This window comes from Andrographis paniculata, unplaced genomic scaffold, assembly GCF_009805555.1.
Source record: "Andrographis paniculata isolate CXL003 unplaced genomic scaffold, ASM980555v1 Contig55END, whole genome shotgun sequence".
Classification (NCBI taxonomy): Eukaryota; Viridiplantae; Streptophyta; class Magnoliopsida; order Lamiales; family Acanthaceae; genus Andrographis; species Andrographis paniculata.
Window position 1 is genome coordinate 313,904 of NW_026137590.1, and position 14,221 is coordinate 328,124.

The 14,221-nt window shown below is 35.2% G+C and overlaps 3 protein-coding genes across 4 annotated transcripts; all 3 read left to right on the plus strand.

Annotated features, from left to right (window-relative positions):
* Positions 1-1,380: 1,380 nt before the first annotated feature.
* Positions 1,381-5,599, plus strand: LOC127256303 (rab GTPase-activating protein 22-like). Of its 2 annotated transcripts, XM_051282256.1 has the most exons (6): positions 1,381-1,844; positions 1,953-2,125; positions 3,038-3,173; positions 3,305-3,354; positions 3,754-3,807; positions 3,922-5,599. In XM_051282256.1, the coding sequence occupies exons 2-6, from the start codon at positions 1,953-1,955 to the stop codon at positions 5,123-5,125; spliced, it is 1,617 nt and encodes a 538-aa protein (XP_051138213.1). In that variant the 5' UTR covers positions 1,381-1,844; the 3' UTR covers positions 5,126-5,599. The 2 variants fall into 2 exon arrangements, with proteins under 2 accessions (XP_051138213.1, XP_051138212.1); XM_051282255.1 differs by having other exon boundaries at positions 1,381-2,125.
* Positions 5,600-6,879: 1,280 nt separating this feature from the next.
* On the plus strand, positions 6,880-7,721 carry LOC127256265 (uncharacterized). The gene has a single exon (XM_051282169.1). The coding sequence runs from the start codon at positions 6,961-6,963 to the stop codon at positions 7,504-7,506; it is 546 nt and encodes a 181-aa protein (XP_051138126.1). The 5' UTR covers positions 6,880-6,960; the 3' UTR covers positions 7,507-7,721.
* Positions 7,722-12,111: 4,390 nt separating this feature from the next.
* LOC127256264 (AAA-ATPase At2g46620-like) lies at positions 12,112-13,891 on the plus strand. The gene has a single exon (XM_051282168.1). The coding sequence runs from the start codon at positions 12,449-12,451 to the stop codon at positions 13,889-13,891; it is 1,443 nt and encodes a 480-aa protein (XP_051138125.1). The 5' UTR covers positions 12,112-12,448.
* The last annotated feature ends 330 nt before the right edge of the window (positions 13,892-14,221 follow it).

The following is a 14,221-nucleotide window of genomic DNA, read 5'->3' on the forward strand; positions in this document are numbered from 1 at the left end:
AATTTCAAGTGTGGAAATTCAATCACTCCTAAATATTTGAAATCATTTTGTCCCATAAATTACAACCATATATTTAATCATAACGTAACATTAATCAAATACCACCAATATAATATAATAATATATACACATACATATAGAAAATGGTAGACTACATTTACAGGTTTATTTATTTAAGTGGTTATTAAAACTCTGTATATATATATATATATATATTATTATTGAACATAATTTGACTAAGTTTAAATTCCACATGCAATATATATATATATATTGTATTTTATTTTATTTATACAGCAATTCAATATAAAGTAACACTACAAAAAAACTGTCTAAATTATACACATAGTACGGTACAATATTTAAAAGTAAGCAATATTTTGTTGAGTTTAATGTAATGTAGTACTAATTTTACAAAATAAAATAAAACATATATTTTGTTATTATCTGAAATGTGAATTTGAGAGTAATTCCAAACTTGTGATATGGATTTGGAATCGTGTAATAATTAATATACATATAGCATGTGGACCACAGCAGCAGGTTTAGTTTAATTAATTTTGTTACAAAAAAGTAATTGCAATTTGTCATAGTTAATTTTAGACTAATAATATAATAATGGAAAATGAAAGGTGTGTTCTCTCAGATCTTTATATTTTAGGTTTGAATTTTTTATCCATAAAATTTTAAATTTGAATAATTTCTTTTAGGATATAAATACATTTTAATAAATGATTTGAATATAAATTTAATATTTAGTTAATACAATTGACAGGACATAATTTTTTTTTAAAAATACTATAATAAAAATTGCAAAAATATTTTATTTTAGTGTTTTGTAGTACTAGACATTTGTAAAAAAAATTATACAAATATAAAAATATTTTTAATGCTAAGTATAACGACACAAAATATAATGTGACATTTAGAGACGAACTAAAATAAAAATTATAAATTTTTATTTTTTAAAATAAAGAAAACTAAGAAAAAAAATAGTATTTTATACTTAGAAAAAAAAGCAAAAATAAATTTAGGGTGCGTTTGTTAAGAGGATTTTTTCAAAAATTTATTATTTATTAAAAATATTTCTTCAAAAACATCAAATTAATTATCTATTTTTTTTTTTATATATTATACTAAAATCAATTTTACATTCAAAATATTACAATAACACTTATTTATATGTCGTCATAATACTATTCAAATTCAAAACTTTCAATATCCAAATTTCAAATAAAAATCCAAACACCCAAACAAACCCACCAAAAAAAAATAAAAATAAATAAATAATGATACAACTAAAAGCACTACGCATTAGACGACGTCGTATGAGCAGATCTTACTTATATCCCAAACAGTTAGCGATGGAGTGCGGAAAATTGCACAGTATAAATAGTGGTGGACGGTAGTTTTGGTCTTCATTCGGTTTACTCCTCGATCTCGCTCTAGAATCTAGAGAGAGGAAATCGGTAGATGGGCCATTGGAGAAGTGCTGGAAGGAAGCTATGCTAAATCTATCTCACCACCTGAAATTGGAAGCAAAAGAGCAGAGAGAATATTGAAGCAAGTAGTTGGTGTTTTCAATTTCTTATCGGTGGAAAGTCTCTGCGCGTGTTGCGCGTTCCAGGGGCAAATTAGTCAATTACAACATCTATATTGTTACCGCCGGCGGCGGCGGCGGCGGCGCGGCGTTTAAAGTCATCGATTGGAAAAAGTGGAGCGGTGGTAATCGTAAGTGGCGGCGAAGGATTCGGGACGGAGGGGGAGGAGAATGACGCCGGAACTCTCGCCTTCGCGGCGTTTGTCGCCCTCGATTTAGCCTCCGCTGTGTTTTACACCATTAGGTAGAAAACGGAAAGGAAAAAAAGTTGAATTAGTTGTAGATGCTTTTTTGGAATTTAGATTCTGTAACCCTAGATTAAGAAATACTAGCAAAAATTGTTTATACATAGATGAAAGCGCTAATACGAAGTCAGACTTCGGCATCGTCAAAATCTTCGCCTGCATCGTCATCCTCAAATTCATCGTCGTCTTCACCATCGTCTTCGTGGATTCATTTGAGATCGGTATTATTCATAGTTACTTCATCCAACACATCGCCAGCTTCTTCTACTTCTTCTGATCGGTGAGTTTCTCTCTTTTTTCCTCTTTTTAAATTCCTCTGTGAAGTTTCTCCCGTCTCATGATTGTTGTAAACATTATCTGGTGTAGTTTGTTGCTTGACGTTCAGATCTTGATCTGGAACCTTAAATAAATGTTTTGTTCACTTGAATCTATTGTCTTATGAGTTTATTCAGCTCAAACTTTGATTTCATTGCATCTCAGTCCATTTTGTGTCTCTGCATTTTCTTTTATAGTTGATCATTGACATCAATCCTCGTTTTTTTTCTTCTTCTATTATCATATCGAGATTGGATGAGTATGTTGATTTGACAACACATTTGATAATATCAATTAATTTTTTATAGTCAAAGATGGGAGAAAGACTTTGAATGATTCTTACATCCTATTCCCTATTCGGTATTTGATAAATTTCGAAGCCATTTGTTTTGGTCTCACATTTGGTTTTTGGGAAATCAAAGTCGTGACTTGGGCTGTCAAGATGTTGAACGAATCGATTGGATATTTTATTATCTTGTTTAATCTCTTACTATTTGCATATTTCAGTTAAATTCATAAACAATAAGAAATTATTTCCAAAGTGAATGGGTTGACCTTGTGGTTCATAATGTTTCACAAAGAAGGTGGAGTGTTGTGAGATTTCTACGGTCTTTCCTTACATCACATGATCCATGTACACCTTTAAAAGATTGGGGAAATACATAGACTATATAGATCACACCATTTTCCCATTTTCTGGTACTGGATTTAATTCCATCATCTCCAATTTTGTCAATTACATTCTAGGAGATCTGTGTACTTTATGCTGTCAAGTGTTATTTCACATGATATATCTTATGCTCATGTTTAAGAGTCCAACTTATGCTGCTATTTGTTTCACAATGAAGTGACTATTTGTTATGCTGTGCATTTTCAGAGGTCGACTCAAATCTCCATGGTCTCGAAGAAAAAGAAAACACATACTCTCAGCTAGGCAGTGGAGGAGTTTGTTTGCCACCGATGGAAAACTTCGGGACAATGGAGCAAAATTCCTGAAGAAAGTCCGCAGTGGAGTGAGTCGCGCATAGTTACAAATTTCAATATTCTTCTCGCTTTAGTGGAGTATAGCTATCCTTTCTACCAATTTTCCGTACAATTATGCGTGGAAACTAATGGATTTCACTTTGTACCTTGTTTTTTATAGGGTGTCGATCCAAGCATTAGGGCAGAGGTCTGGCCATTCCTTCTTGGAGTGTAAGTTGTTTCTTCTTTTGAAGTACCTTTTATGTGCCTTACAATAGTTAATCTTTGGAATTATATATTAACAGTTGATGCCTCAATATAAAGAACGCCATTCGATATTTTATAATTGCTATGGTTTATGTATGCACTAATTTCTTGGCTGTAATGCTGTGAGTTCTTAGTAGCAACCAAATACTGCTTGAACTTTGAATGAGCACATTTCTTGAATTGATATGTTATAATGTCTTGATTTTTAATCAAATGTTTTTCCAGTGTAACTATGTGTTCACGGTACTTCTAAGTAAGCTGTCAATCGCTCATTGCTGTGTACGAATCGGTATATTTGTACTTGAAGAGGATCAACATTTCAAGTTCATTCAGTAATAATCCCGAATCTTTCTTCTTTTGCAGCTATGACCTAGCAAGTTCCAAAGACGAAAGAGACATTATCATTTCTCAAAAAAGGTGCGCCCACCAAAACCACCTCGTCTTCGAAAAAAGGGATTGTGTCTGTTTTTGTCTTTACTCTTCTCCGACCTGGTTTTGACTATCCATTTTGCATTTCTCCTATGCTTGCAGGAAGGAGTATGAGAAACTACGACGACAATGCTGGAGACTATTTAAACATAACAGCAAACTTTATAAGACAAACGAAAGTGGTGAAACGAGCAGTGCTTGTGGTGGAGAAAGTCTAACAGTAGGCATCGACTCTCCCGACTCTGAAGATGTTGTGAGTGCCAGAGAATCCCTTTCCAGTAATGAAGGGTTCCATTATATCGAAGATTCACAGGATGGGTACGCCGGGTCTAAGCGAATTACGGATTTAAATATTGCTTCAGACTCAGATTCCTCGGACTCCGAATCCTCGGACGAGCCAGAAGTCAGTCAAACTTTCAACTACACTGAAAGCACAGAGGACAGAGATAACGAGGAGGATATGTCTTCATCCAAAGCGGAGGAAGTCCCGCCGGAGTCTTGTAGCGGGGAAGATTTCGTCACCTGGCAACGAATCATCCGCTTAGACGCTATCCGAGCAAACGGAGAATGGACAACGAATCAACCCGCAGTATCAGATGCCAAAGCGCATCGTGCGGCTGAGATTGTTGGATTGAAGGATTACGATCATCTCGATTCTAGCAGGATCTTCCATGCCGCCCGATTAGTCGCTATTCTCGAAGCTTATGCACTGTACGACCCGGAAATCGGGTATTGCCAGGGAATGAGCGATCTGCTCTCCCCCATAATTTCCGTGATGACGGAGGACCATGAGGCTTTCTGGTGTTTTGTCGGATTCATGAAGAAGGCTCGCCACAACTTCAGGCTCGACGAAGTCGGCATCAGACGGCAGCTGAACATCATCTCCAAAATCATCAAGTACAAGGACTCGCATCTCTACAGGCACCTGGAGAAACTCCAGGCCGAGGACTGCTTCTTCGTGTACAGAATGGTGGTTGTGCTTTTCCGAAGGGAATTGTCGTTCGAGCAGACTCTGTGCCTCTGGGAAGTCATGTGGGCCGACCAGGCTGCGATCAGGGCCGGGATTGGGAAGTCGGCTTGGAGTAGGATAAGGCAGCGCGCGCCTCCGACCGACGATCTGTTACTCTATGCTATTGCGGCGTCCATCCTGCAAAGGAAGAAGCAAATCATCGAGAAGGACGGCAGTATGGATGAGATCTTGACGGAGTGCCACGCCATGGCCGGACATCTTGATGTGTGGAAGCTCCTCGACGACGCCCATGGCTTGGTCGTGACACTCCACGACAAAATCGAGACGCCTTTGTGATGAAGATGATGCCGCCCGGCCCGGCCCGGCCAGTGGTAAAAGCGTTGTGCTCAGCTAATTTATTCTTTTGGATTGCTGTTATAGCTTTATATCCCGTCCGGATTTGAAAAAAGATGACTATATTCGGTTGATGGTATCCTTCCTATATTGGGTAATAAACAGTGTGGCTTCTCTATGAGTTTCTGTGCATTTGCATATGGTCCCGACTGTTAGGCGGATTATTCTTCAGAAAATGAACTTGCAGAATGAAGGATTAATTAGATACGATCATGTCTTGTCTTGTTGGTGTAGTGGCGAATGTTGTGAGAGGTACGAGGAACTGTAAAATCCCGACAGACTGTATGCAGTATTTTTGTCCATTTCGACGGCTGTGGCCTGTGTCTGGAGAAGTCGAGAGAGGTATGTTATAAACTCGCCTTGAAAAGTTGGTGGGTATTATACACCAACGCCGACACCAAACAGCTTTTGTAGTTATTCATGACTTTGTCCAAACTTTCTCATTCTTGGATTCCCATTCCCATTCCCATTCCAAACCCAAGTAAATTGGGAGGGATATAATAAATATGCTAAAACACAAATTTGGGTGGATTTCCTATCGAATCTCCACAAAGGAAACCTATTCTCCAAAGGACAAGAAGCTGAAACGATAAAATAACAAATACAAATAATGCAAATCCTTTGCCTAAAGATTTTGGGTTTGGGCCTAGCAAACGACATTTGATATAATATTTTTTATTTTAATTAGATTAAATAATTATTTTTATTTTAATTATTTATTGATTATATTTGTACTAAATTTTATATTTGCAATACTTACTATAATTTGATAAATAATCTTAAACTCTAAACTCTATTTTTTTTTATTATTTCCGTTTATTCGTTCAAAAATATTTTTAAAAATATAATTATAAATTAATATTAAAATAAATTGATTTTTAATTAATTTATATAAAATAAAAAATAAAAATATCTTATACACTATACTAATAAAATACTACATTCTTTTTTAATCTATTATAAAATAAATAAGAAAAAATACATTACAACAGACGGATAAGGTATAATGGTAAGGAGTCCAGTGTCTTTATCAATAATTTTAAAAGCCATGCGTCTATATATTTGTCGTAATAACAATTTTCGTATAACGTGTCTTGAACGAAAACAAATGAATGGTGATATATAAATGAAAATAAATAAAAAGAATTACTAGTGGTGCTGATATTCACTCACAAATAATAATTGATATTTAGGTTCTATGTAAATACTACTAATATTTATTATTATTTTTAAAAAGTATCACAAAATTTATATTTTTTATCTCAAAAAATCTTATACTAAATTTTAGTTTAGAAGAAGGGACTTATTTTCTTTAGACATCAACTTTAAAAATACTTGTATTATATTAATAGGAAATACAACGTAATAGATGAAAAAATATTTTATTCTTTTAAAATTTTTAATTTAAGTATAAAATTATATAAAATTTATGTAATATTAATAAAAAATAAAATAATTTTATAATAATAAAAGTATTATTTCAAGACAGATGATAAAACGTGCCTATTTTCAAAGAATGAAAAAAATAATAATTAAATATTACTTTCTAAATCTTTACAAATTTATGTCTTAATGAAGTATATTTATTATATTTAAAATAATTGAATACAATACCTTATTATTATGATATTAAAATTTATATATATATATATTATATTAAATATATTAAATTTACTTACTAAAAAAAGAGGAGTTATAATTTTTTTTTAATATAGTGTGTAAAATTGTTGATCGGAAGAGAGCGTTTGGGAGAGTGTGGAAGACGACGCCGGCTTGCCATGGGCAACCACCGCTTCCTCCGTCTCCTCCACCCCTCCGAGGCCGGCGCGCCGCGGAATTCCGACCAGCCCGAGCTCCACGAGGACGATTTCCTATGGTCCTTTCCCCTTTCTTCATCCTCCTCCTCCGCCGGCTCGCCGCCGCCTTCGTTCAATCGCCAGCGGAATCCTTTCAATCGATCCGAATCTGACCTCTCCGCCGCGATATTTAACGATGGCGACGGCACCGTACACCGCAATTCCTCCGTCAACCCTAAGGATATCTCTCAGGCAGCGAGGCGGGAGGAGGAGAAGCACCATCTCGGTTCTGCTCCGGTGAACATTCCTCTCTGGACGAAGGAGCTCCGCGTGAACGGCGATCTGGCGACCGACAACGACGACGGCGCTCGCCGGACGACGGAGGAGGAAATGGTTCCGCCTCACGTGATGGTGGCGAGGTCGCACGTGACGTTCTCGGTGTTCGAAGGTCGGGGGAGGACGCTGAAAGGGCGAGATCTCCGCCGTGTGCGCAACGCCGTCTTCCAGCAAACAGGTTTCATCGATTAGCTTCCAAAATTCGCCGATCAATCAATCAATCAATCTCTTCATCAAAATTAATTTTGCGACGTCAATTTTGAGCCGAACATGAAATCTCCATCTCCTGTAATTTTGAATCCATTACCATTTTGTTTTTCCTCTTCTACACATATATACATGTTTGAATAAAACTTTGTATGCATATATATATATGTATGTTTTTTGGGAAGAATTCCAGAATTGCTGAGGCAGAGCTAATGGATTGTGATCTCAAACTTTGTTCCTTGTTCTAATTTTGCTTTGAACTATGAGAGTGAACAGTATATTGAATTCCTAGAAAAGGATCTGCTGACATTTTTGTACACAGCTTGAGTTCTAACAGGTATGATGATGGATCAGATCAGATGAAGCTAGCTCGACACGATTGAGGTAAGAATCTGTCATGAATTAATCGAAATTTGATCTCCAATGAAGCTTGATCAAAGGTTGTCTTAGGTCGATACCTCTCTCCAGAATGCTTCAAGAAACTATACATTGGGTATGAAATCAAAACTTCCTTTCTGTTCTTTCGCCTTTGATCTTGACTGAATTTATGACATTTTGGGATCGAGAAATGATTGGAAATCCATGCTTTGTTGAGATGTATGTTTGTCGGGTATTGATCTAAATTCGATCCCCTATAGAGCTTGATCAAACATCATCTAGACTATAATCAATTCCTAATCATTTTAGATACACACTTTATCTGGAACTCATCAAGAAACAATACATGTTGGGTGGGGACTATGAAATGAATTCTGTCTATTTGAATGCCGATGAATTTATGATTTTTTTGGGTTGAGACATGACTATAAATTGCATGCTTTGTTGAGATAGATGTTCATCACCTACTGAGCTTGATCGAACGTAATCTAGACTATATATCCCTAATCATTTTAAGCCGGAGACTTTCTATCAAGAAACAATATATGTTGGATGGGGACTATGAACCAAAACCTCCCATATGTTATGTTGCCTTTGAATTTGACTGATGTTTATGACATTTTAGAGTGAGAAATGACTAGAAATGCATGCTTTGTTGATATACATGTTTGAATTAATTTCTGATGAACGGTGAAGAGCCTCCCCGCATTATATTTGGGGATGGAAGGTAAGGATACACTTTCCTTAAAGAACTCGATTCCTCCTTCATACACTAGCTTATATATTGGGCCATAGATAAAAGATATGTACTTTGTTGCTGGTGAGGTGGCCTTATATCTATGTCTTTACGTAGAACTAGAAGGCCACATGTGTGTGTATACATATGTACATACTACATGAATGTCGTGGTTGGTTTCGAGTATGTATATATAGATGCATATATATATATATATATATATAGTGTAATGAGATAAATTTATCCGATCAAGGCAAATCACACTAAGGAAATCATGTGTGGCAGGTGGACCTGAAGGTGTTGGGGTTTGAACTCGTGACTTCGCGATAAAGTTCACTCCCAAGTAAACTTCTGATTGAATTAAATAAGATATATTTTTTAAAAAAAAAAAAAATGAATTCTAGTGTCGACCAAATAGACTAAATATAGTAGAAATAAGCTAATAAAAATAAAGTAATCTAAAAAATAAGCTAATGCAACTAACATTCATATTGGGCCTTACTAGTAGAAATAAGTAATCTACAAAAATCTAAGCTAATCTACAAAAAAAGTGCTGAGGCCCAATAAACATAAAAGAATATACAGTTTTTTTTTTTCCTAAATAAAAATAAATGAAAATTAACGTCCAAATGTACCTTTTTAACAAAAGAAAAAAAAAGAAGAAGAGAGAAAATAAATAAATAAATACATAAATTCGAAGAGATAACTAAGAATTGGAAATAAGTATTTAATTTATATTTTTTTTTATATGTATAGATGATATATTTTTAGAAAAATCCTATAATCGAGCACACATTTATTTATTTTTATTTTTTTATATAATAAACTAAAAGTTAATTTTATAATATCTATTTATGTAATATTATATAATTATTTGAATTAAAAAAATTTATTATTTAATAGCAAACATGCTAACAATAAAGTTCTTTCAATAAACTTTTTCAAAAAGAATGTACACATTAGTAGTATATTCAATTCATTTAATCTCTAATTACTCTTGAATGGCTTGGCACTGGCTCATCCACGGGAGTTGGCCTAGCACCGGTCCAACTTCGGACGTATTAAGGCAGCAGGAGTTTACTTAAAGGAACTTGTCGACAGAAATTTTTTGTTAGTTCGTAGAGAAGAGTTTAAAGGGCGGGTGAAAAACTATATGGTGTACGATATACTAAGGGACTTGTGCATTAGAAAAGCTTGGGAAGAGAAGTTCCTTTTCGATCCAACAGACTTTAACAAGCTTAATCATTTGGTGTTATGGTTTTTGTAGATGGGAGTATGTCCGAATCTCCTTAGAATTTTTCTAAGTTGAAAACAGTTAAGAGTTATGAGCCTCGAAACAATGTGGCCATCCAAAGAAGCCAAGAAACTCGTACACTTGAGATACCTAGAATCCGATGTGTCAATTTTTGGTTATCAACGGCCTTTTGACAATCTACAAACCTTAATTATCGCGGAAAAAGTTTGAAACAAATTACTCGTGAGTTTAACACAAGGGCTAATAAGAGATGTGAAGTTCCCCAACTTATTTATACGTGTCGGTTCTTTTGAGTAATATATTTGGAAATGCCTGTTGATACATTCTTGAGGAGGGAGAGGAGGTTTTTGTTCTTGAAGATTTGCCCCGAATCTTGAAATTCTAGAACTGCATTGGACATGGAGCCGAGCGAAGGGGTTTCAACCGGCTACGGCTTCTCTTATGTATGTGTATAAATTAGACGTGTACGCCGTACAATTAATGTTTAGGAGATTTTCAATAGTCATGATACAGCTCAAGAACAGCCTTTGGAATTATTACATGATAAAGATTTCTTGGAGTTCCACACTATCTCCATAGACTATATGCACATATTTTATTATATTATCATATAGATATGCAATTGGTCTGTCTTTATGGTTTTTCTGACAGCCAGCCAACCATGTCCATGATCATACAATAATAATCTTTACAATGAGGTATCATATCATTTGCCCACTCTTTTCCCTTATAAATATTCTTTCAGAGATCCCATCAATAGCCATCACTATAATATATATTGAATTGCACCCAATTATAGATCAATTTGGAATTGGGGGCACTATTTCTCTGACTTTTTGTGCTTTCCTCAACTCAAGTCGCACCATTGACTTTTTTCCATTGCAAGATTTGGGGTTAAATCCCAAAAGTTGGTCCAATATAACCATTATATTGCCTCTTGGGGTTGTCCGTAATCTATTGTCAAACAATATTAGGGGTGAACTCAGTCTAGTCTAATAAACAATAATAGTATTACATACATGTTTGGCTTTTGAATGAAAAATAACCCAACCCAGTCAATTCAATTAATAGAAGGGATTTTTTAATCACAGTCAAAAGTCATCACCAGAATTACTATTTCAATTCTATAATTTGGAATGGAATGGAATGGATTAGCAGCACCTACTGTTATTAGTTATGAAAATGAATCAAGAAAAGAAAGTAGATTAATATTTATCCAAGATTGTAAACTTCATACTCATTTAGAAGATCATAAGATAAGGCGGTGCAGTGAATATCGTTAATCAGTTGTAAATTAATTTGCTTATATCCACAAATCTTTATCTTAATTTTACCATCATGACAATGTGATTCTCATTATAAAAAAATATCATGTAAACTGAAAACCCTAAATCCATTACATTGATCACTGATAATTCCAAGAAATATAGTGGCTAGAGCAGTTTTCAAATTTTTGGCATTATTTATGTCCATCAAATATATTTTTTAATAAAAATATCATTTTTTCCTGAGAAACATAAATATACTCTTTCCGTTACTATTTCATTAATAATATTTAATTAGTTAATAATAGTGAATTATGATATTATTTTACTATTCGTATATAATTAATAATACTAATAGTATTTAAATAAATTTAATATATATAATTTTTTTAAAAAAATAAAAAATATATTTAAATATTTTACCAAATATAGCACAATAAGAAAAATATATGAATATAGAAAATAAAATTCCTACAATACAAATAAAAAAATAAATTTATTTATTTATAATTAACAAACTAATTTTTATCAAAAATATAAAATTTAAATATAGATAAAAATATTTAATTTTTTTTTAGAAGAGATACAAAAAAAAAAAAAAAAAAGTTGAATTAGTTATATGATGCATGATGTTTATTAAGTTTATCTATAACCATATTTTGATTTAATAAATTTTATTTAAAATAAAAAATATTATCAATTACAATGGTACCAAAAAAGTAACTATTTAAATCAAAACTAAAATAAATAAATAAATAAAATAAAATAAAATAAAAACCAAACTAAACAAAAATTCATTCATTCTCTCTCACACAGCAGTATTAATTAGATACACAGATATGAATATTTGCAGAAACTACACACATCCCTTTCACCTACCCACCCAAAATATTTTGACTCGTTAGCCGATATCACAGCAATTGGCCTTTCCAGCCGGCTTATTTTTATTTATTTATTTATTTATTTATTATTATTATTATTATTATTATTATTATTATTATTATTTTCCATAAATTCAAACCAAGAATTCATCAAACACCATTTACAATATAAATGGTTCAAACTTGATTGGTTTGTTTGCATTATTCATCCCCACAAGAAATACCAAAGCACAAAAAATTGTATCTAAAGTGTATTAAGATATTCCCTCACCACCACCACCATCATCCTCAAAAACCCTATAATGGAGTCTCTGTGTGTACTTTGTTCAATCCAAAAATCCATCATGTTCCCAAAAGCTTTTATTCATAATTAGTTTTCATCTTTGAATTTAGCTGTGTAATCATCATCATCATGTTTCTGCTGAATCTGATTCTACTGGTTTTTGCAATCATTTTGGTATGGTTGATTAGCAGATTCTTGTATAGAACAGGCTTAATCTATTCCCTGAAGAAAGCATGGCTGTTCATGGCGGACAAGTTCTACGTCTACCAGTTTTATAAAATCCCCAAATTCAACGAAAACATGCAGGAAAATTTACTCTACAGGAAGGTTCATGCGTACCTGAATTCGCTCCCCTGCGTCGAAGATTCCGATTTCGTAAACCTGTTTTCCAGCTCCAAATCCGCAGAGATTAGCCTCATTTTCGACGAGAATCAGACCGTCGTCGACAAATTCCTCGGCGCTAGGGTTCTATGGAGGTTCGAAAATTCGGAAGCGAAATACCTCGTTCTGGAGATCAGAAAGAGCGACAAGCGACGGATTCTGGTTCCTTATCTGCAGCACATTCATCAAGTGTTCGATGAAATCGAGCAGAAGAGGAAGGAGGTGAGGCTGTTCGTCAACGGAGAGGTCGAATCGGAATCGCAGAGGAACAGACGGTGCTGGAGATTGGCTCCGTTCACGCACCCAACCACCATGGAGACAATCGCCATGGATTCGGATCTGAAAGCGAGAATCAAAAGCGATTTGGAGAATTTCCTCAAGTCCAGACAGTATTACCACCGATTAGGCCGCGTCTGGAAGCGGAGCTACTTACTCTACGGCCCTACCGGTACCGGAAAGTCGACCTTCATAGCTGCCATGGCCAAATTCCTCAACTACGACATCTACGAAATCAATCTCCACAAAATCGGTAACGATTCGGATCTCAAGCACCTCCTCCTCCAAACCACCGCCAAATCCTTACTCGTAGTCGAGGATCTCGACCTCTACCTCCAAACCACCACCGCCGCCGCCGTCAGCCTCTCCGGCATCCTCAACTTCATGGACGGAATCTCCTCCTGCTGCGGCGAGGAACGCGTGACGGTCTTCACCATGACCGCCAAGGAAAACATCGATCCGACCATCCTCCGCCCCGGGCGCGTCGACGTCCACATCAATTTCCCCCTCTGCGATTTCACCGCCTTCAAAACCCTAGCCGGCAGCCATTTAGGGTTGAAAGGCCACAAGCTCTTCCCACAGGTGCAGGAGATTTTCCAAACTGGAGCAACCTTGAGCCAAGCCGAGATCTGCGAGATTTTGATATCCAATCGGAGCTCCCCCACCAGGGCGCTTAAAACCGTCATTACCGCCCTGCAGACCGACCTGAGTAGCCGGGTCGGGCGGATACCGAACCGGCCTACATCGGGTCGGGTCGAGTCCGACCCGACGCCATTGTTTAGCAGAGAAGGTCAATGCGGCGGTATTGGTATACACCCCATAAGGGAAATCAAGAATCTTTATGGGTTTTTTAGGTCAAGCAGTAGAAAAGCATCCATGGAAAAAGTGGATATTGATGATTTTAGTGAGAGCTAACATTATAATTATTTAGATGCACAATTCCATTCTTATTTGATAGCTAGTCGATCATTATCATGATGAAGCGTATATATAGATCCTAGAGAGAGAAAGTTACCACTTTTTTAACAGGTTAAAAAAGTTTCATTACTCCAGAAAGGTAAATGGTTCTTTTTTTTGGTCATTTCTTTTGCTGTGGATTGATCAAATGTGGATTAACTTTCTGGGCCATTAGATTGGGCTTAAAAAAGGGTCCTAAGTAAGCCTTGGCATTAATTTCTGGAGTTGAATTATGCATATCTGTGAATTTTTGGCATTTGATGGCTGTTTGTATTCTGATCTTGAAGT